The sequence below is a fragment of the Entelurus aequoreus genome, linkage group LG04, assembly GCF_033978785.1.
Source record: "Entelurus aequoreus isolate RoL-2023_Sb linkage group LG04, RoL_Eaeq_v1.1, whole genome shotgun sequence".
Taxonomy (NCBI): domain Eukaryota; kingdom Metazoa; phylum Chordata; class Actinopteri; order Syngnathiformes; family Syngnathidae; genus Entelurus; species Entelurus aequoreus.
The window spans coordinates 12,124,524-12,147,751 of record NC_084734.1 but is presented as its reverse complement, the minus strand read 5'-3'; the positions used below and the strand labels follow the sequence as shown (position 1 = coordinate 12,147,751).

The window sequence follows — 23,228 nt, the reverse complement described above, 5'->3', positions numbered from 1 at the left end:
ATATTCAGTGTTTTATCATTCATAGTTAATATTGTAAATCCCACATTCTTTATTTTCATGTACATTCTGGGTGTGTCATTCAGTAAAAAAAAGAAGTAATTCCATTCCGTTTTTTCAGGCGGTCTGTCATAACGTTTTTAGTATTCAATCAGACATTATCGTGAGGTTTTGTATTAGTATCAGATATACCGTTTAGTGATGTATTATATTGTAGGTGAGGGTTTTTTTTACCCTTCGCATTCATATTTGGCTGGGTTTGTTGCATTTTTGTTATGTTTCCCTTGATTGCAAAATATGTAGATGGAGAGGGGGTGTGATGTTCATATGTTGTCAATATTCAGTGTTTTATCCTTCATAGTTAATATTGTAAATCACACATTCTTTATCTTCATGTACATTCTGGGTGTCTCAATCAGTAAAAAAATGTAAAATTCCATTCCGTTTTAAGGCGCTCTGTCATAACGTTTTTAGCATTCAATCAGACATTATTGTGATGTTTTGTATTAGTGTTCCTAATAATAGATATACCGGCCCCCAGACACATTTGTTTCTCTAAATTTGGCCCCTCGAGTCAAAATAATTGCCCAGGCCTGTCCTAATGTATTGTTTTTCAAACAACAATTCTTATCTAAAAGTCTGTTTTTAAAAAAAAAAAGCATGTTATATGTTGAAAATGTGGTGTTTTTTGGAGTGGGTGGTGTGGTCCCAAATCAATTAAATTGACTCCAACTTATTTCAATAGATGACACTGAATTGAGATTGGAGTGTTATGAATGGAACCAATTGATATTGAAAGTTGAGGTGCTACTGTGCAAATAAACTTTCTGCTGTCGCTTTTTTAATGTCACAAACCAGGTGGAGCCGCCAGTGAGAACTTTTAAATGCTGCTGGTTGAGAGGAGCGAGACATGCTTTTATGTTTGACTCTCCAAAAATGTCCAATAACACAAAAGCAATACTTGATTTTTCCCTCGTCAAGTTTTTGAAGAAGACAATCAAGAAGGGTATTGTATTGCTTAGTAACTAAGTTGCCAACACTGAGCTCTCCGTATGTCTTCTTATTCTCTGGCAGACCAGGTGCATATAGAAGCAGCATACACCGTTAGAACTAGGGTTGTACCAGACGACCATGTTCGGCAGCGCACACACACAGAGTACTTACAAGCAGACACAGTGTGTAGAGAGAAAAGGGAGAATGGACGCATTTTGGTGTAAAAAGTAAAGGTAAAGATGAAGTTATAACACTGAAACACCCTCAGGAATAGGTGCTTTAAGACATGGCTAGCTAGCTAGCGGCTAACATCCATCCACAGTGTTTTAGCTACTTCTAAATTACTAATCCTCGCCTCCATGGCGACTAATAAAGTAAGTTTCTTACAAGTAATATTATCACTGGAGGACGAGGAATAGCTAAACATGCTTCACTACACACCGTAGGAGGATACAATAGCTCACCGGCGTCACAATGTAAACAAACGCCATGGGTGGATCTACACCTGACTTCCACTGTAATGATACCAAGTACAGGAGCGTATCTCGTCGATAATACTATGATTACATTGATTTTTTTTTAGCATCACAAAATCTTCTTTCGTTTTTTAAAAATGTATTTTATGTTTATAAAGTCAGTAAATACTGTATATCACTGGACACATGAGGACTTTGAATATGACCAATGTAGGATCCTGTTACTACTAGGTATCGGATCGATACCTAAATGTGTGGTATCATCCAAAACTAATGTAATGTATCAAACAAGAGAAGAATAAGTAAATTATTAAATCTTAACAGAAGTGTAGATAGAACATGTTGAAACAGAAAATAAGCAGATATTAACAGTAAATGAACAAGTAGATTAATAAGTATTTTTTACAGTTTGTCCCTCATAATGTTGACATAATAATGGGTAGATAAATGACACAATATGTTACTGCATACGTCAGCAGACTAATCAGGAGTCTTTGTTTGTTTACTTACTACTAAAAGACAAGTTGTCTAGTATGTTCACTATTTTATTTAAGGACTAAATTACAATAATAAACATATGTTTCATGTATCCTAAGATTTTTGGTTAAAATAAAGACAATAATGCAACTTTTTGTGGTCCCCTTTATTTAGAAAAGTACCGAAAAGTATCGAAATACATTTTGGTATCGGGACAACACTAGTTAGAACCAAAAGCTACATTCACAGACATTCTCATTATAATGTGTTCATGAGCAAGAGCGAATAAGTGTCATTTGTGTCAATGAATGCATGGAAATCACTGCCTTAATATTACACAGTTTTGTTCTATTTATTGCTAAAAATATATAAAGGCGTATAAAGGACTTAAAGAGTGGAAGTGAGTGACTGCATGCAGACATCACGTCATGGACGCAGATTGTGGAGGCACTTTTCAAATGCCACTAAATGTTAGGGTAGGAACGAAAGTAACGCACTTTGGCCAAAGAAGGAATACACTTGTTATGTAACCATGCAATCCCTGGCAACAACGGCACACTCATTGACTTACTCCATACAAACCCTCCTTTTTTTTTACAGAGCCACACCACCACTAATTATGTGTGTGACAATATTGAACTGTGTTGTTTGGGGAAGTCACCCGCTCTTGTGCTCATTCCTGCAGACGCAGTGCAGCTGCTGCCACTCAACCCGTATTACAGAAGCGTCCCGTTTGACGTCAGCAGCGTGGATTTGACCAACAGCACCCTGGTCAAGGCTGAGTTCAGGATCTTCCGGGCCCCTAACCCGCAGGCCCGCGCCTCTGAGCAGAGAGTGGAGATCTATCAGGTAGAGGGAAATGTCTTTCATTGTAAGATTGGCACTAAAACGTCATTAAATAAACAGCCGAATTTTGTAGTGCTTTGTATGAAATCCGCTTGTCAGAGAATAGATCCACTACGAGAATTATTTTGTGGCTCCCAGCAAATATTTCACACCTCTGACCGAATTCCCAGGATAGTAAGTCACCTTCATTTACATGCCACAAGTTTTTTATTTTTAGTTTATGACCGTACTCTGTGTTATTTAGCTGCTATGCATAAATGAGCCTGCCTTGCCGCAGAGCTCTGGAAGAGAGCACGGACCTCTGCCAGGGCCAAACGCTTGACAAAAGTGTCAGAAAAACAATCCCGGACCTGCACCAGAATTGAATGCTTTCTTCCTTCCCACCTCTCCACATACTTTTATGGACATGACTTGTCCTTTTTGAGTAATCCTGCACATAAACAAACAGACTAAGCACAGTTCTGGGACTGCATGGTAAACATCTAAAGCAGGGGTGTCAAACGTACGGCCCGCGGGCCGGATCAGGCCCACGAACAGGTTTTATGCGGCCCGCGGGATGAGTTTGCGAAATTTTGGAATGAAAGAAACTGCTCTTCTAAATGTGTCCACTAGATGTCGCAATAGCAATTCTTTGTATAATTTTAGATGATGCTACATATGTAAAAAAAACCCAAAAAAAACACATGATCTTAGTGCACCAGTTGAGAAAAATGAGTAAACTACATAAATAACATCCTGTAATTTGATTTTGATATTTTTTTATCTTAATAGATTGAAAATTACACCTATGAGTTGACTGATGAACATTATCCCATCATTTATTCAGAAAGTATAAGTAACGACAAATAAAGATAGAATACTATTAACTGCAACATGTATGTGTAAAAAAACCCATCAACATTATGATTTGTTCATTTTCAGAATGTGCTTGTTCTATTTTTAAACAAAAAAAAAAATCTGAAGTTGTCTTTATTTTTAAGTTATCGTACCGTGATTTTACCAGTCCGGCCCACCTGGGAGTAGATTTTTCTCCATGCGGCCCCCGATCTAAAATGAGTTTGACACCCCTGATCTAAAGTTATTGTTTTGGAAGTGCTTTGAATATGGTTTATGTCTTTATTAAGGTTTTAACATTCCTAACTGTTATACATGTGTTGTTGGTTCCTTCTTTTATCAATGATGTCAATTTGTTTTCAGACACAATATGTTCCTTTTTCTGTCCTTTGTTCTCTATCACTTAGACTTAGACAAACTTAAATGACCCACAAGGGAAATTGTTCCACACAGTAGCTCAGTTACAAAGGATGGAAATGATAATGCAGGTATAAAGTAGACTAAACATGTACCATAGTAGCAATATAAAATATAAAATATATATGTAATATTTACATATTATATACACAGTATATCATACATACTGATATATTAAATTATATTTTTATACACTATATAACAATTACTGTCAGGTTCAAACACAGATGACATCTATTAAATAGACAAGAAGCAAGGAATTAAACACAGACAGGATTCAATTTAGCTCAATGAGGAGAAACGTCTGGGCTGCAGCTACGTACAGTCTTCCACCACGCTCTGGCAAGAGAATTCTACGCCACCTCTTTTATTTGGACTTTCCCTGATTACATAGCAACAGCTGTTTCTAAAGGGACGGGGGTCGTAAACAGCTATTGCCTTCGGTCACAAAACAGTTCAACAAAAAGATGCCTGCAGCTTGGGCAGGTCCTGCTTCCTCTCCGCTTTGTAGATCTCGGGTCAAGACAAGATCTTCCTGTGGATCACAATAGATCAAAGAAACTGAACCCCTCCTGTCTCCTCCCATCGTACACAGTGGAGTTTTACAAGCATTTTGCTTGGTAAGATCAAAGACAGCTTTTGTCCTCTCGCCGGGAACTCATGGCAACACAAAGTTTTGTGATAACTTAGATACAATTATTCTGACAATTACCATGTACAATATTAAAGGCCTACTGAAATGGAATTTTTTTATTCAAACGGGAATAGCAGATCCATTCTATGTGTCATACTTGATCATTTCGCGATATTGCCATATTTTTGCTGAAAGGATTTAGTAGAGAAAATTGACGATAAATTTCGCAACTTTTGCTCGCTGATAAAAAAAGCCTTGCCTGTACCGGAAGTAGCGTGACGTCACAAGCGGTAGTGCTGCTCACAATTCCCCGTTGTTTACAATGGAGCGAGAGAGATTCGGACCGAGAAAGTGACGATTACCCCATTAATTTGAGCGAGGATGAAAGATTCGTAGATGAGGAACGTTACAGTGAAGGACTTGAGAGGCAGTGATGGACGTATCTTTTTTCGCTCTGACCGTAACTTAGATACAAGCTGGCTCATTGGATTCCACACTCTCCTTTTTCTATTGTGTATCACAGATTTGTATTTTAAACCATCTCAGATACTATATCCTCTTGAAAATGAGAGTCGAGAACGCGAAATGGACATTCACAGTGACTGAACATGTAAATACACGATTAATAATTCAGCTTTGCGAAGCTAAAAAAAATAGAAGCTAACCTAGCTACGTAGCCAACGTGATAGCATAGCAGTCTCAAATGCAGATAGAAACTAAATTTTTTTAAAAACTGACTGGATGGATAGACAGAAGATCAATAATACTATTAAACCATGAACATGTAAATACACGATTAATAATATTCCGCTTGGCGAAGCTAAAAAAACAGAAGCTAACCTAGCTACGTAGCTAACTCAGATGCGGCGGCGGGCGTTGTACGCTTTTGACGACACCCCGGCCGCCATCAGAGTCGGCAAGAAACATATATTTCCCCAAAGTTACATACGTGACATGCACATATCGACACGCACGTACGGGCAAGCGATCAAATGATTGGAAGCCAAAGCTAGACTCATCGTAGTGCGTCTGCTATCCTGCTCAAAACACAACACAACCTCCTGGTGTTGGTGTTGCTGTAGTCCGCCGCTCCACCGATCGCACCTACAACTTTCTTATTTGCAGTCTCCATTGTCCATTAAACAAATTGCTCAATCGCTTTATTAACAAGCGGTAACTGGTTGTAGTTCAAAAAGTAACGCACACACATACACAAGCTGCTGTTAGCCAAAACTCACGCTCACACACACTCAAGTTCTCCGCCAACTCACTCGCGCATGCGCGTTCCCCAAAACAAATATCACGGATATTACAGTATTGTACTTAGCCCCTAATACACCGATCGATCCCACCTACAACGTTCTTCTTTGCAGCCTCCATTGTTCATTAAACAAATTGCAAAAGATTCATCAACACAGATGTCCAGAATACTGTGGAATTTTGTCGAAGAAAACAAGAGGCTTTTCTATCGGGTCCGATGGGTTCCAACCACTTCCGTTGCTTTTGTGACGTCACGCGCATAAATCATATCCAAAGGAGTTTTTCAACCGGAAGTGTGGCGGGAATTTTAAAATTGCACTTTATAAGTTAACCTGGCCGTATTGGCATGTGTTGCAATGTTAAGATTTCATCATTGATATATAAACTATCAGACTGTGTGGTTGGTAGTAGTGGCTTTCAGTAGGCCTTTAAAGTATATGTAACAGCTATAAATAGAGAGTAGATCCAGCAGAAAATATACATTATAAACAAAGACAGGTAGCTAACATAGAAGCGGTCAGGTAATAGACAGATATCATCTATTGCTGTATGGCGAGTGATTATACAGCTGGATGGAGTGCGGAATGAAGGAGTTCTTGAATCGAACAGCTGAAGGAGCCGGTTGGAGTATGAGCTCCGCTGTCCCTTAATTGTCTGGTGGAGTGGGTCGGCAGGATTGTCCATGATGGCCAGCAGTTTGTCCACTGTCCTCCTGTCCCTCACTGACACAAACGCCTCTAACTGCGTGCCAATAGTTTGGCCGGCTTTCCGGATCAGCTTGTCAATCCGGTTTAAGTCCCTTTTGCTGGTGCTGCTCCCCCAACAAAGCACTGCAAAGTACAGGGCACTGGCCACAACAGACTGATAAAAGATCTGCAAGACACATTAAAGGACCTAAGCTTCCTCAGGAAAAAGAGTCTGCTCATGCCCTTCTTGTAAACATCATTGCTGTTGTCCTTCCAGTCCAGTCTGCTGTTCAAGTGGACTCCCACACTGCAAAAACTGAAATCTAAGTAAGATTAAATATCTCAAATAAGGGTGATATTTGCTTATTTTCTGTCTGATAAGATAATTCTTCTCACTAAGCAGATTTGATGTTAGTGTTTTACTTGTTTTAAGGGTTTTGGTCCTAAATGATCTCAGTAAGATATTACAACTTGCTGCTGAGATTTGATGACCTACCGCAATTTCCGGACTATAAGCCGCACCTGACTATAAGCCGCACCAGCTAAATGTAGGGGAAAATACAGATTGCTCCACATATAAGCCGCACCCGACTATAAGCCGCAGGGTTTTGATGTGTAATTACCGTAGTATATAGGGGTTCCTGCTACCACGGAGGGGATTGTCGGGACAGAGATGACTGTTTGGGAACGCAAAGCGTCCCATTTATTAACAATAAATCTTTCAATCATTCAATCAAACTTTCACATCTTTGACATGGCGAACAGCATTCGTGCAGAGTACAAATAATACAACGGTGCAAAATAATACAAAGTGCTCGCCTGTACGTTATCAAAATAACCAGCCTACCGGTATATGAAAAGTCAGTCTTTAATCATTGTGTCATCGTCTTCCTCCTGCGTACTAAGACCACCGAAATCCTCTTCGTCGGTGTCGGAGAAGAACAGGCCGTAAATAAGCCGCACCCTTGTATAAGCCGCAGGGACCAGAACGAGGGGAAAAAGTAGCGGCTTATAGTCCGGAAATTACGGTATATTGAGTAAAACATGCTTGAAACTAGAATATCAACTGTTGCAAAGCTGTGTCATCAACACTCACAAGTATAAAACTACCTTTTTAAAGTAATAATTTCTTACTTCAAGCATGAAAAAAAAATCATGATGACGAGCGCATATCATTATGTCAAGATAATGGCACTAGCATTTACTTCATTTAAGAATGTTTTTCAACATATGAGCAAAAAGGTCTTTTTTTCTACCAAGAAAAGTGCACTTGTTATTAGTGAGAATATACTTATTTTAAAGGCCTACTGAAATTTTTTTTAAATTTAAACAAGCATAGCAGATCCATTCTATGTGTCATACTTGATCATTTCGCGATATTGCCATATTTTTGCTGAAAGGATTTAGTATAGAACAACGACGATAAAGTTAGCAACTTTTGGTCTCTGATAAAAAAAAGCCTTGCCCCTACCGGAAGTAGCGTGACGTAGTCAGTTGAACACCTCCTTTTTCTATTGCGGATCACGGATTTGTATTTTAAACCACCTCGGATACTATATCCTCTTGAAAATGAGAGTCGAGAACGCGAAATGGACATTCACAGTGACTTTTATCTCCACGACAATACATCGACGAAACACTTTAGCTACGGAGCTAACGTGATAGCATCGTGCTTAACTGTATATAGAAACAAAATAAATAAATTCCTGACTGAAAGGATAGACAGAAGATCAACAATACTATTAAACCATGGACATGTAAATACACGGTTAATGCTTTCCAGCCTGGCGAAGGTTAACAATGCTGTTGCTAACGACGCCATTGAAGCTAACTTAGCTAGGGAGCTAACGTGATAGCATCGGGCTCAAATGCAGATAGAAACAAAATACATAAACCCCTGACTGGAAGGATAGACAGAAAATCAACACTACTATTAAACCATGAACATGTAAATACACGGTTAATGCTTTCCAGCTTGGCGAAGCTTAAAAATGCTGTTGCTAACGACGCCATTGAAGCTAACTTAGTATAACGGGACCTCACAGAGCTATGATAAAAACATTAGCGCTCCACCTACGCCAGCCAGCCCTCATCTGCTCATCAACACCCGTGCTCACCTGCGTTCCAGCGATTGACGGAAGGACGAAGGACTTCACCACGATCATCCGTGCGGTCAGTGGCTAGCGTCGGCTAGCGGTTTTGCTATCCCAGTCAAAGTATTCCTGGTTGTGTTGCTGTAGTCCGCCGCTAATACACCGATCCCACCTACAACTTTCTTCTTTGCAGTCTTCATTGTTCATTAAACAAATTGCAAAAGATTCACCAACACAGATGTCCAGAATACTGTGGAATTATGAGATGAAAACAGAGCTATTTTGTATTGTATTCAATGGTACCGATACTTCTGTTTTACTGGCTACGTCACGCGCATACGTCATCATCCAAAGGCGTTTTCAACCGGAAGTTTAGCGGGAAATTTAAAATTGCACTTTATAAGTTAACCCGGCCGTATTGGCATGTGTTGCAATGTTAAGATTTCATCATTGATATATAAACTATCAGACTGCGTGGTTAGTAGTAGTGGGTTTCAGTAGGCCTTTAAGGTATTTTTGGGTTCATTGAGGTTAGCTAATTTTACTTGTTTTGGAAAGTCTTGACAAGCCGAATTTTCTTGTTCTATTGGCAGATAATTTGGCTTAGTTCAAATAAATTACCCCTAATATTTTTCTTTTTTTTTTCTCTTGTTTTTGAACACTGACTTTTTGCAGTGCAGGTACTTGTACTGCCCCACTACAGCCACCTCTCGGCCCTGGATGTTGATGGGCTCCACACTCATACTTTTCTTCTTTGTCAAACGCTACAAAAACACCACAAAAAAAAGCAAAACGCAGATACTCGCTGAGCTGAAGTCACAGGCACAACATTTCGTACCTCCTCGCGGCCATGTTTGTTAGAAACAATCGACAAGAAGGTGCGTTTACTGTCTTTATGTGTGTCCCCTTTGCATTTGTTTCTGTCAGCTGCTGAAGCCGGACGAGCAGAGCACATCCACTCAGCGTTACATAGACTCTCGCACCGTCCAGCTGCGTGCCAGGGGGTCCTGGCTCTCTGTGGACGTCACGGACACGGTCAAGGACTGGGTGTCAGAGCCAGGTCAGCGCCACAGTGTCCTTATATTCCTATACTCCTTGTATCCTGTATTCTCATGTCTCCTGTGTCTCCTCATGGCAGAGAACAATCTGGGTTTGAAGCTGGGCGTCCACTGTCCCTGCTGCACCTTTGTACCCTCCACCAACAACATCGTGCCCAACAAGAGCGAAGAACTGGAGGCTCTCTTTGCAGGTTTGTTAGAGCTTTCATTACGCAATGAGAGCGCTACCAAAAATGTTTCATAAGCAGCAGATTGCAGGTCAAGCAGGTGTGCACATGAGAGTAATCTGTGTCAAAGACGACATGGAATGGGATGCACGAGAGTGGAGCCAAGGTGGGGGCAGGTTAGGACAACGGTCATCTATTCTAGTAACATAGCAGGATGCACACAGAGGACAAGATACTAAGATCAGGGAGCAATGTAGGTCCTCCCATTTTTAGTTGCTTCTGTGTTCTGGTTATAGCGCACTCAGAAAGAGAATATATCTGGCCAGAAAATCCAGTTTGTTCCCATGTATTGCACAACATCCATCCATCTTCTTCCGCTTATCCGAGGTCGGGTCGCGAGGGCAGCAGCCTAAGTAGGGAAGCCCAGACTTCCCTCTCCCCAGCCACTTATTCCAGCTCCTCCCGGGGGATCCCGAGGCGTTCCCAGGCCAGCCGGGAGACATAGTCTTCCCAACGTGTCCTGGGTCTTCCCCGTGGCCTCCTACCGGTCGGACGTGCCCGAAACACCTCCCTAGGGAGGCGTTCGGGTGGCATCCTGACCAGATGCCCGAACCACCTCATCTGGCTCCTCTCCATGTGGAGGAGCAGCGGCTTTACTTTGAGCTCCTCCGGGATGACAGAGCCTCTCACCCTATCTCTAAGGGAGAGACCCGCCACCCGGCGGAGGAAACTAATTTGGGCCGCTTGTACCCGTGGTCTTGTCCTTTCGGTCATAACCCAAAGCTCATGACCATAGGTGAGGATGGGAACGTAAATCGACCGGTAAATTGAGAGCTTTGCCTTCCGGCTCAGCTCCTTCTTCACCACAACGGATCGATACAGCGTCCGCATTACTGAAGACGCCGCACCGATCTAACGATCCACTCTTCCCTCACTCGTGAACAAGACTCCAAGGTACTTGAACTCCTCCATTTGGGGCAGGGTCTCCTCCCCAACCCGGAGATGGCACTCCACCCTTTCCCGGGCGAGAACCATGGACTCGGACTTGGAGGTGCACAACATATTAAAGTTAATGCTAAAGTTTCAATGATTGTCACACACACACTAGGTGTGGTGAAATTTGTCCTCTGCATTTGACCCATCCCCTTGTTCACCCCCTGGGAGGTGAGGGGAGCAGTGGGCAGCAGCGGTAGCCGAATAATTTTTTATTAAAAATATATAATTTATGATATATATATGATTTATTCCAACCCTTGATGCTGATTGCCAAGCAGGGAGGTAATGGATCCTATTTTTATAGTCTTTGGTGTGACTCGACCGGGGTTTGAACTCACAACCTACCGATCTCAGGGCGGACACTCTAACCACTAGGCCACTGAGTAGGTCCAGAATGTGGTATAAAGAGAGTATGGCTAAAACAAGGGGCGCCATGTTTGCTACCAAGGACGTGTGCGGCCGTGTCCGGATGCATGCAATTGCTGTCGTTCTGACATTAGTTTTTCTAACAAAATCAACCAGAAATATGTCTATATATACAAACCCCGTTTCCATATGAGTTGGGAAATTGTGTTAGATGTAAATATAAACGGAATACAATGATTTGCAAATCCTTTTCAACCCATATTCAATTGAATGCACTACAAAGACAACATATTTGATGTTGAAACTCATAAACTTTTTTTTTTTTTTTGCAAATAATAATTAACTTAGAATTTCATGTCTGCAACACGTGCCAAAGTAGTTGGGAAAGGGCATGTTCACCACTGTGTAACATGGCCTTTCCTTTTAACAACACTCAGTAAACGTTTGGGAACTGAGGAGACACATTTTTGAAGCTTCTCAGGTGGAATTCTTTCCCATTCTTGCTTGATGTACAGCTTAAGTTGTTCAACAGTCCGGGGGTCTCCGTTGTGCTATTTTAGGCTTCATAATGCGCCACACATTTTCAATGGGAGACAGGTCTGGACTACAGGCAGGCCAGTCTAGTACCCGCACTCTTTTACTATGAAGCCACGTTGATATAATGTTGGCATTGTTTTGCTGAAATAAGCAGGGGCGTCCATGGTAACGTTGCTTGGATGGCAACATATGTTGCTCCAAAACCAAATACCTTTCAGCATTAATGGAGCCTTCACAGATGTGTAAGTTACCCATGTCTTGGGCACTAATACACCCCCATACCATCACACATGCTGGCTTTTACACTTTGCACCTATAACAATCCGGATGGTTCTTTTCCTCTTTGGTCCGGAGGACATGACGTCCACAGTTTCCAAAAGCTATTTGAAATGTGGACTCGTCAGACCACAGAACACTTTTCCACTTTGTATCAGTCTATCTTAGATGAGCTCAGGCCCAGCGAAGCCGACGTAGTTTCTGGGTGTTGTTGATAAACGGTTTTCGCCTTGCATAGGAGAGTTTTAACTTGCACTTACAGATGTAGCGACCAACTGTAGTTACTGATAGTGGGTTTCTGAAGTGTTCCTGAGCCCATGTGGTGATATCCTTTACACACTGATGTCGCTTGTTGATGCAGTACAGCCTGAGGGATGGAAGGTCACGGGCTTAGCTGCTTACGTGCAGTGATTTCTCCAGATTCTCTGAACCCTTTGATGATATTACGGGCCGTAGATGGTGAAATCCCTAAATTCCTTGCAATAGCTGGTTGAGAAAGGTTTTTCTTAAACTGTTCAACAATTTGCTCACGCATTTGTTGACAAAGTGGTGACCCTCGCCCCATCTTTGTTTGTGAATGACTGAGCATTTCATGGAATCTACTTTTATACCCAATCATGGCACCCACCTGTTCCCAATTTGCCTGTTCACCTGTGGGATGTTCCAAATAAGTGTTTGATGAGCATTCCTCAACTTTATCAGTATTTATTGCCACCTTTCCCAACTTCTTTGTCACGTGTTGCTGGCATCAAATTCTAAAGTTAATGATTATTTGCAAAAAAAAAAAAAAGTTTATCAGTTTGAACATCAAATATGTTGTCTTTGTAGCATATTCAACTGAATATGGGTTGAAAATGATTTGCAAATCATTGTATTCCGTTCATATTTACATCTAACACAATTTCCCAACTTATATGGAAACGGGGTTTGTAGTTGTAAACATCCTCCAGCTTATAAACTTACAATAAAACATGCTTTTATTTCGTCAAAAGTATGATTTTGCGGCCGTATTTGTCACACTCTGCTGCTACATTCCTGCAGCGTTTGGTGACCAGCGGGCACTTAAACACGCACCCGACGGCGCAATAAACTACACAATGCACAGAACGAGCAAAAAAATTACTTGTTACTGTTCTCCTTTTGACAAAATCTTCATTGGCTTTGGACCAACAATCAGGGAGAAATTGTGACTTTAGTGTGAAGTATGTCCACTGTGGTGTCTGCCTCCAATGCATTTGTAGTCATTGTGCATTCTGTGCATGTGCTTTTAGACTTAGTCAAACTTTATTCATACACTTTCATGTATATTACACCTAAAATTTGGTTTCTTGTACTTTTACAGTGTCTACTCGGTCTATTTGTACACTATATTGCCAAAAGTATTTGGCCACCTGCCTTTACTCACATATGAACTTGAAGTGCCATCCCATGGAATTGTCCAAAATGTTTTGGTATCCTGGATCATTCAAAGTTCTTTTCACTGGAACTAAGGGGCCAAGCCCAACTCCTGAAAAACCAACCCCACACCATAATTCCTCCTCCACCAAATTTCACACTCTGCACAATGCAGTCCGAAATAGTGTTCTCCTGGCAACCTCCAAACCCAGACTGGTCCATCAGTTTGCCAGATGGAAAAGCGTGATTCATCTCTCCATAGAAGGCGTCTCCACTGCTCTAGAGTCCAGTGGCAACGTGCTTTACACCACTGCATCCCACGCTTTGCATTGGACTTAATGATGTATGGCTTAGATGCAGCTGCTCGGCCATGTAAACCCAATCCATGAAGCTCTCTGCGTTCTGTATGTGGGCTAATTGGAAGGTCACATGAAGTTTGGAGCTCTGTAGCAACTGACTGTGCAGAAAGTCTTTGCACTATGCTGACCTCTCTGTCAGTTTACGTGGCCTACAACTTGGTGGCTGAGTTGCTGTTGTTCCCAAACTCTTCACTTTTCTTCTAATAAAGTTGACTTTGGAATATTTAGGAGTGAGGAAATTTCACGACTGGATTTGTTGCACAGGTGGCATCCTATGACAGTTCCACTCTGAAAATCACTGAAAGCGGCCCATTCTTTCACATATGTTTGTAGAAACAGTCTCCATGACTAAGTGCTTGATTTTATACACCGAGCCAAGTGATTAGGACACCTGATTCTCATCATTTGGATGGGTGGCCAAATACTTTTGGCAATATAGTGTATTTGTGTTTGACTTTCTTTTCTGCTGTTACCGAATTGCATTATTTTAGTTGTACTTAGATTCAGGGATAGTCTGTTTTTGTCAAAGCGTCTCTTTGTTATTATTTGTATTAGTTTCTGTGTGTTCTCTCCTGAACAAAACACAGATGTTGTGTCATGTGTTTACGTCACATTGGACGTAATCGCTGGCTCCCCAGTGTTGATGGCCAACCTTCACTTCTCATGTAAAAACTAGTAGTAGCCACATGCTGCACAACAGGGCGTTTTTACGCGTTGAAAAACCTAGCAAGGAAGCTCCGTTAGTAGCAGTAATGGCGCCCTGTAGTCATGTGAGTGCCTTTTGACCAATCATTGAGGAGATGGCATGAAACCGAGTTGGTCTCCTCTATTGCTTGGATTCAAAATGTGGTCACGCCCAACTCATTAAATACACGTGGTGGTCAAGCCAGCGTCTGTTCTAAATAGATACTGGCCGCCGTTTAGCCTTTCTCAAAGAAAAATGCCCTGTGCTTGCATTGCTTTCGGCTGTACGAACCGTTTAAATCGCGAAAAGGGATGTACATTTATTCAGATTTCCTCTAGGGGTAATCAAGAATGACAGAAGAGTGCTAGATTGTATGAAAAAAAAGAGAAAAGTAGCATGGAGCAGAGCCGGGGAATGCTCGAGTTGGCCGTGCCAGCAATCTGAGGGTTACTGGTTCAATCCCCACCTTCTACCATCCCAGTCACGTCCGTTGTGTCCTTGAGCAAGACACTTCACCCTTGCTCCTGATGGGCCTGGTTAGCGCCGTGCATGGCAGCTCCCGCTATCAGTGTGTGAATGTGTGTGTGTGTGAATGGGTGAATGTGGATATAGTGTCAAAGCGCTTTGAGTTCCTTAAAAAGGTAGAAAAGCGCTATACAAGTACAACCCATTTACCATTTACCATTTACCACTCTGTTTGATATTTTTAACCTTTAGTGTTTCCCTTGTAAGTATGATCTTGATATTATTTGTATTTGTTAAGACACATTTTGCTACGAATGTTCCGTAAAGCACCTACGCGGCAAGTCTACGTAAAATAAATCAAATGTGCGCAAAACCTAAAAAAGGCAACAATCATAATCACATACACCAGTGTTTTTCCAACCACTGTGCCGCGGCACACTAGTGCCATGAGATATTGTCTAGTGTGCCGTGGGAGATTATCTAATTGAACCTATTTGGGTTAAAATATTTTTTGCAATCCAGTAATTATAGTCTGCAAATGATGTGTTGTTTTTGAGTGTCGATGCTGTCTAGAGCTCGGCAGAGTAACCGTGTAATACTCTTGCATATCAGTAGGTGGCAGCAGGTAGCTAATTTCTTTGTCGATGTGGGAAACAGTGGGAGGCAGCGTGCAGGTAAAAAGGTGTCGAATGCTTAAACCAAAAATAAACAAAAAGTGAGTGCCCCTAAGAAAAGGCATTGAAGCCTAAGCTTCAATGCCTGTCGTAAAAATTCCAAAAAACGGACTTGCTTCAGCAGCACAATTCTGGTGCTGTAGTTGTAGGAGATGTCTCAAAACGTCATCAGGAGTCCCTCCAAAACCTAAAAATGGCATAAAATGCTTTTTTTGGGAAAACTTTTTTTTTACAAAATTTTTTTTAAAAAACGGTCTTGTTTCAGCAGCCCAATTCTGGTGCTGTAGTTGTAGGAGATGTCTCAAAACGTCATCAGGAGTCCCGACTAAACCCGTAAATGTAAGAAAATGTAAGAAAATGCATTTTTTACGCAAAACATTTTTTGCTAAAATGTCGTAAGGGGGGACCCTGTCGTAAAAATTCAAAAAAACTGACTTGCTTCAGCAGCACAATTCTGGTGCTGCAGTTGTAGGAGATGTCTCAAAACGTCATCAGGAGTCCCTACAAAACCTAAAAATGGCATGAAATGCTTTTTTTTGGAAAACTTTTTTTCACAAAAAAAAAATTCAAAAAACAGACTTGCTTCAGCAGCACAATTCTGGTGCTGTAGTTGTAGGAGATGTCTCAAAACGTCATCAGGAGTCCCGACTAAACCCGTAAATGTAAGAAAATGTAAGAAAATGCATTTTTTACGCAAAACATTTTTTGCTGAAATGTCGTAAAAATTCCAAAAAACGGACTTGCTTCAGCAGCACAATTCTGGTGCTGTAGTTGTAGGAGATGTCTCAAAACGTCATCAGGAGTCCCTACAAAACCTAAAAATGGCATAAAATGCTTTTTTTGGGAAAACTTTTTTTTTACAAAAAAAATTTTAAAAAACGGTCTTGTTTCAGCAGCACAATTCTGGTGCTGTAGTTGTAGGAGATGTCTCAAAACGTCATCAGGAGTCCCGACTAAACCCGTAAATGTAAGAAAATGCATTTTTTACGCAAAACATTTTTTGCTAAAATGTCGTAAGGGGGGACCCTGTCGTAAAAATTCCAAAAAACGGACTTGCTTCAGCAGCACAATTCTGGTGCTGTAGTTGTAGGAGATGTCTCAAAACGTCATCAGGAGTCCCTCCAAAACCTAAAAATGGCATAAAATGCTTTTTTTGGGAAAACTTTTTTTTTACAAAATTTTTTTTAAAAAACGGTCTTGTTTCAGCAGCCCAATTCTGGTGCTGTAGTTGTAGGAGATGTCTCAAAACGTCATCAGGAGTCCCGACTAAACCCGTAAATGTAAGAAAATGTAAGAAAATGCATTTTTTACGCAAAACATTTTTTGCTAAAATGTCGTAAGGGGGGACCCTGTCGTAAAAATTCCAAAAAACGGACTTGCTTCAGCAGCACAATTCTGGTGCTGCAGTTGTAGGAGATGTCTTAAAACGTCATCAGGAGTCCCGACTAAACCCATAAATGTAAGAAAATGTAAGAAAATGCATATTTTACGAAAAAATTTTTTTGCTAAAATGTCGTAAAAATTCCAAAAAACGGACTTGCTTCAGCAGCACAATTCTGGTGCTGTAGTTGTAGGAGATTTCTTAAAACGTCATCAGGAGTCCCGACAAAACCTAAAAATGGCATAAAATGCTTTTTTTGGGAAAACTTTTTTTTTACAAAATTTTTTTTAAAAAACGGTCTTGTTTCAGCAGCACAATTCTGGTGCTGTAGTTGTAGGAGATGTCTCAAAACGTCATCAGGAGTCCCGACTAAACCCGTAAATGTAAGAAAATGTAAGAAATTGTATTTTTTACGCAAAACATTTTTTGCTAAAATGTCGTAAGGGGGGACCCTGTCGTAAAAATTCCAAAAAACGGACTTGCTTCAGCAGCACAATTCTGGTGCTGTAGTTGTAGGAGATGTCTCAAAACGTCATCAGGAGTCCCGACTAAACCCGTAAATGTAAGAAAATGTAAAAAAATGCATATTTTACGAAAAAAATTTTTTGCTAAAATGTCGTAAAAATTCAAAAAAACGGACTTGCTTCAGCAGCACAATTCTGGTGCTGTAGTTGTAGGAGATGTCTCAAAACGTCATCAGGAGTCCCGACTAAACCCGTAAATGTAAGAAAATGTAAGAAAATGCATATTTTACGAAAAACATTTTTTGCTAAAATGTCGTAAAGGGGGACCCTGTCGTAAAAATTCCAAAAAACGGACTTGCTTCAGCAGCACAATTCTGGTTCTGTAGTTGTAGGAGATGTCTCAAAAACGTCATCAGGAGTCCCTACAAAACCTAAAAATGGCTCGAAATGCTTTTTTTTGGAAAACTTTTTTTCACAAAAAAAATTTCAAAAAACAGACTTGCTTCAGCAGCACAATTCTGGTGCTGTAGTTGTAGGAGATGTCTCAAAACGTCATCAGGAGTCCCGACTAAACCCGTAAATGTAAGAAAATGTAAAAAAATGCATATTTTACGAAAAACATTTTTTGCTAAAATGTCGTAAGGGGGGACCCTGTCGTAAAAATTCCAAAAAACGGACTTGCTTCAGCAGCACAATTCTGGTGCTGTAGTTGTAGGAGATGTCTTAAAACGTCATCAGGAGTCCCGACAAAACCTAAAAATGGCATAAAATGCTTTTTTTGGGAAAACTTTTTTTTTACAAAAAAATTTTTTAAAAACGGTCTTGTTTCAGCAGCACAATTCTGGTGCTGTAGTTGTAGGAGATGTCTCAAAACGTCATCAGGAGTCCCGACTAAACCCGTAAATGTAAGAAAATGTAAAAAAATGCATATTTTACGAAAAACATTTTTTGCTAAAATGTCGTAAGGGGGGACCCTGTCGTAAAAATTCCAAAAAACGGACTTGCTTCAGCAGCACAATTCTGGTGCTGTAGTTGTAGGAGATGTCTTAAAACGTCATCAGGAGTCCCGACAAAACCTAAAAATGGCATAAAATGCTTTTTTTGGGAAAACTTTTTTTTTACAAAAAATTTTTTAAAAAACGGTCTTGTTTCAGCAGCACAATTCTGGTGCTGTAGTTGTAGGAGATGTCTCAAAACGTCATCAGGAGTCCCTACAAAACCTAAAAATGGCATGAAATGCTTTTTTTTGGAAAACTTTTTTTCACAAAAAAAAATTCAAAAAACGGACTTGCTTCAGCAGCACAATTCTGGTGCTGTAGTTGTAGGAGATGTCTCAAAACGTCATCAGGAGTCCCGACTAAACCCGTAAATGTAAGAAAATGTAAAAAAATGCATATTTTACGAAAAAAAATTTTTGCTAAAATGTCGTAAGGGGGGACCCTGTCGGAAAAATTCAAAAAAACGGACTTGCTTCAGCAGCACAATTCTGGTGCTGTAGTTGTAGGAGATGTCTCAAAACGTCATCAGGAGTCCCTACAAAACCTAAAAATGGCATGAAATGCTTTTTTTTGGAAAACTTTTTTTCACAAAAAAAAATTCAAAAAACGGACTTGCTTCAGCAGCACAATTCTGGTGCTGTAGTTGTAGGAGATGTCTCAAAACGTCATCAGGAGTGTCTACAAAACCTAAAAATGGCATGAAATGCTTTTTTTTGGAAAACTTTTTTTCACAAAAAAAAATTCAAAAAACAGACTTGCTTCAGCAGCACAATTCTGGTGCTGTAGTTGTAGGAGATGTCTCAAAACGTCATCAGGAGTCCCGACTAAACCCGTAAATGTAAGAAAATGTAAGAAAATGCATATTTTACGAAAAACATTTTTTGCTAAAATGTCGTAAGGGGGGACCCTGTCGTAAAAATTCCAAAAAACGGACTTGCTTCAGCAGCACAATTCTGGTGCTGTAGTTGTAGGAGATGTCTTAAAACGTCATCAGGAGTCCCGACAAAACCTAAAAATGGCATAAAATGCTTTTTTTGGGAAAACTTTCTTTTTACAAAATTTTTTTTTAAAAACGGTCTTGTTTCAGCAGCACAATTCTGGTGCTGTAGTTGTAGGAGATGTCTCAAAACGTCATCAGGAGTCCCGACTAAACCCGTAAATGTAAGAAAATGTAAAAAAATGCATATTTTACGGAAAACATTTTTTGCTAAAATGTCGTAAGGGGGGACCCTGTCGTAAAAATTCCAAAAAACGGACTTGCTTCAGCAGCACAATTCTGGTGCTGTAGTTGTAGGAGATGTCTCAAAACGTCATCAGGAGTCCCTACAAAACCTAAAAATGGCATGAAATGCTTTTTTTTGGAAAACTTTTTTTCACAAAAAAAAATTCAAAAAACAGACTTGCTTCAGCAGCACAATTCTGGTGCTGTAGTTGTAGGAGATGTCTCAAAACGTCATCAGGAGTCCCGACTAAACCCGTAAATGTAAGAAAATGTATTTTTTACGCAAAACATTTTTTGCTAAAATGTCGTAAGGGGGGACCCTGTCGTAAAAATTCCAAAAAACGGACTTGCTTCAGCAGCACAATTCTGGTGCTGTAGTTGTAGGAGATGTCTCAAAACGTCATCAGGAGTCCCGACTAAACCCGTAAATGTAAGAAAATGCATTTTTTACGCAAAACATTTTTTGCTAAAATGTCGTAAGGGGGGACCCTGTCGTAAAAATTCCAAAAAACGGACTTGCTTCAGCAGCACAATTCTGGTGCTGTAGTTGTAGGAGATGTCTCAAAACGTCATCAGGAGTCCCTACAAAACCTAAAAATGGCATAAAATGCTTTTTTTGGGAAAACTTTTTTTTTACAAAAAAAATTTTAGAAAACGGTCTTGTTTCAGCAGCACAATTCTGGTGCTGTAGTTGTAGGAGATGTCTCAAAACGTCATCAGGAGTCCCGACTAAACCCGTAAATGTAAGAAAATGTAAAAAAATGCATATTTTACGAAAAACATTTTTTGCTAAAATGTCGTAAGGGGGGACCCTGTCGTAAAAATTCCAAAAAACGGACTTGCTTCAGCAGCACAATTCTGGTGCTGTAGTTGTAGGAGATGTCTCAAAACGTCATCAGGAGTCCCGACAAAACCTAAAAATGGCATAAAATGCTTTTTTTGGGAAAACTTTTTTTTTACAAAAAATTTTTTTAAAAACGGTCTTGTTTCAGCAGCACAATTCTGGTGCTGTAGTTGTAGGAGATGTCTCAAAACGTCATCAGGAGTCCCTACAAAACCTAAAAATGGCATGAAATGCTTTTTTTTGGAAAACTTTTTTTCACAAAAAAAAATTCAAAAAACGGACTTGCTTCAGCAGCACAATTCTGGTGCTGTAGTTGTAGGAGATGTCTCAAAACGTCATCAGGAGTCCCGACTAAACCCGTAAATGTAAGAAAATGTAAAAAAATGCATATTTTACGAAAAAAAATTTTTGCTAAAATGTCGTAAGGGGGGACCCTGTCGGAAAAATTCAAAAAAACGGACTTGCTTCAGCAGCACAATTCTGGTGCTGTAGTTGTAGGAGATGTCTCAAAACGTCATCAGGAGTCCCTACAAAACCTAAAAATGGCATGAAATGCTTTTTTTTGGAAAACTTTTTTTCACAAAAAAAAATTCAAAAAACGGACTTGCTTCAGCAGCACAATTCTGGTGCTGTAGTTGTAGGAGATGTCTCAAAACGTCATCAGGAGTGTCTACAAAACCTAAAAATGGCATGAAATGCTTTTTTTTGGAAAACTTTTTTTCACAAAAAAAAATTCAAAAAACAGACTTGCTTCAGCAGCACAATTCTGGTGCTGTAGTTGTAGGAGATGTCTCAAAACGTCATCAGGAGTCCCGACTAAACCCGTAAATGTAAGAAAATGTAAGAAAATGCATATTTTACAAAAAACATTTTTTGCTAAAATGTCGTAAGGGGGGACCCTGTCGTAAAAATTCAAAAAAACGGACTTGCTTCAGCAGCACAATTCTGGTGCTGTAGTTGTAGGAGATGTCTCAAAACGTCATCAGGAGTCCCTACAAAACCTAAAAATGGCATGAAATGCTTTTTTTTGGAAAACTTTTTTTCACAAAAAAAAATTCAAAAAACAGCCTTGCTTCAGCAGCACAATTCTGGTGCTGTAGTTGTAGGAGATGTCTCAAAACGTCATCAGGAGTCCCGACTAAACCCGTAAATGTAAGAAAATGTAAGAAAATGCATATTTTACGAAAAACATTTTTTGCTAAAATGTCGTAAGGGGGGACCCTGTCGTAAAAATTCCAAAAAACGGACTTGCTTCAGCAGCACAATTCTGGTGCTGTAGTTGTAGGAGATGTCTTAAAACGTCATCAGGAGTCCCGACAAAACCTAAAAATGGCATAAAATGCTTTTTTTGGGAAAACTTTCTTTTTACAAAATTTTTTTTAAAAACGGTCTTGTTTCAGCAGCACAATTCTGGTGCTGTAGTTGTAGGAGATGTCTCAAAACGTCATCAGGAGTCCCGACTAAACCCGTAAATGTAAGAAAATGTAAAAAAATGCATATTTTACGAAAAACATTTTTTGCTAAAATGTCGTAAGGGGGGACCCTGTCGTAAAAATTCCAAAAAACGGACTTGCTTCAGCAGCACAATTCTGGTGCTGTAGTTGTAGGAGATGTCTCAAAACGTCATCAGGAGTCCCTACAAAACCTAAAAATGGCATGAAATGCTTTTTTTTGGAAAACTTTTTTTCACAAAAAAAAATTCAAAAAACAGACTTGCTTCAGCAGCACAATTCTGGTGCTGTAGTTGTAGGAGATGTCTCAAAACGTCATCAGGAGTCCCGACTAAACCCGTAAATGTAAGAAAATGCATTTTTTACGCAAAACATTTTTTGCTAAAATGTCGTAAGGGGGGACCCTGTCGTAAAAATTCCAAAAAACGGACTTGCTTCAGCAGCACAATTCTGGTGCTGTAGTTGTAGGAGATGTCTCAAAACGTCATCAGGAGTCCCTACAAAACCTAAAAATGGCATAAAATGCTTTTTTTGGGAAAACTTTTTTTTTACAAAAAAAATTTTAGAAAACGGTCTTGTTTCAGCAGCACAATTCTGGTGCTGTAGTTGTAGGAGATGTCTCAAAACGTCATCAGGAGTCCCGACTAAACCCGTAAATGTAAGAAAGTGTAAGAAAATGCATTTTTTACGCAAAACATTTTTTGCTAAAATGTCGTAAGGGGGGACCCTGTCGTAAAAATTCCAAAAAACGGACTTGCTTCAGCAGCACAATTCTGGTGCTGTAGTTGTAGGAGATGTCTCAAAACGTCATCAGGAGTCCCGACTAAACCCGTAAATGTAAGAAAGTGTAAGAAAATGCATTTTTTACGCAAAACATTTTTTGCTAAAATGTCGTAAGGGGGGACCCTGTCGTAAAAATTCCAAAAAACGGACTTGCTTCAGCAGCACAATTCTGGTGCTGTAGTTGTAGGAGATGTCTCAAAACGTCATCCGGAGTCCCTACAAAACCTAAAAATTGCATGAAATGCTTTTTTTGGGAAAACTTTTTTTTTACAAAAAAAATTTTAAAAAACGGTCTTGTTTCAGCAGCACAATTCTGGTGCTGTAGTTGTAGGAGATGTCTCAAAACGTCATCAGGAGTCCCGACTAAACCCGTATATGTAAGAAAGTGTAAGAA

General features: G+C 40.0%; 1 protein-coding gene across 1 annotated transcript in view; it reads left to right on the top strand.

The window, feature by feature from the left end:
- Positions 1–23,228, top strand: part of tgfb5 (transforming growth factor, beta 5) — a 164,213-nt gene that overhangs the window by 17,693 nt on the left and 123,292 nt on the right. The window contains exons 2-4 of the mRNA XM_062044235.1: positions 2,629–2,792; positions 9,641–9,773; positions 9,852–9,962. Of these exons, the coding sequence (XP_061900219.1) occupies positions 2,629–2,792; positions 9,641–9,773; positions 9,852–9,962 (408 nt within the window). The remainder of the gene's footprint in view (positions 1–2,628; positions 2,793–9,640; positions 9,774–9,851; positions 9,963–23,228) is intronic.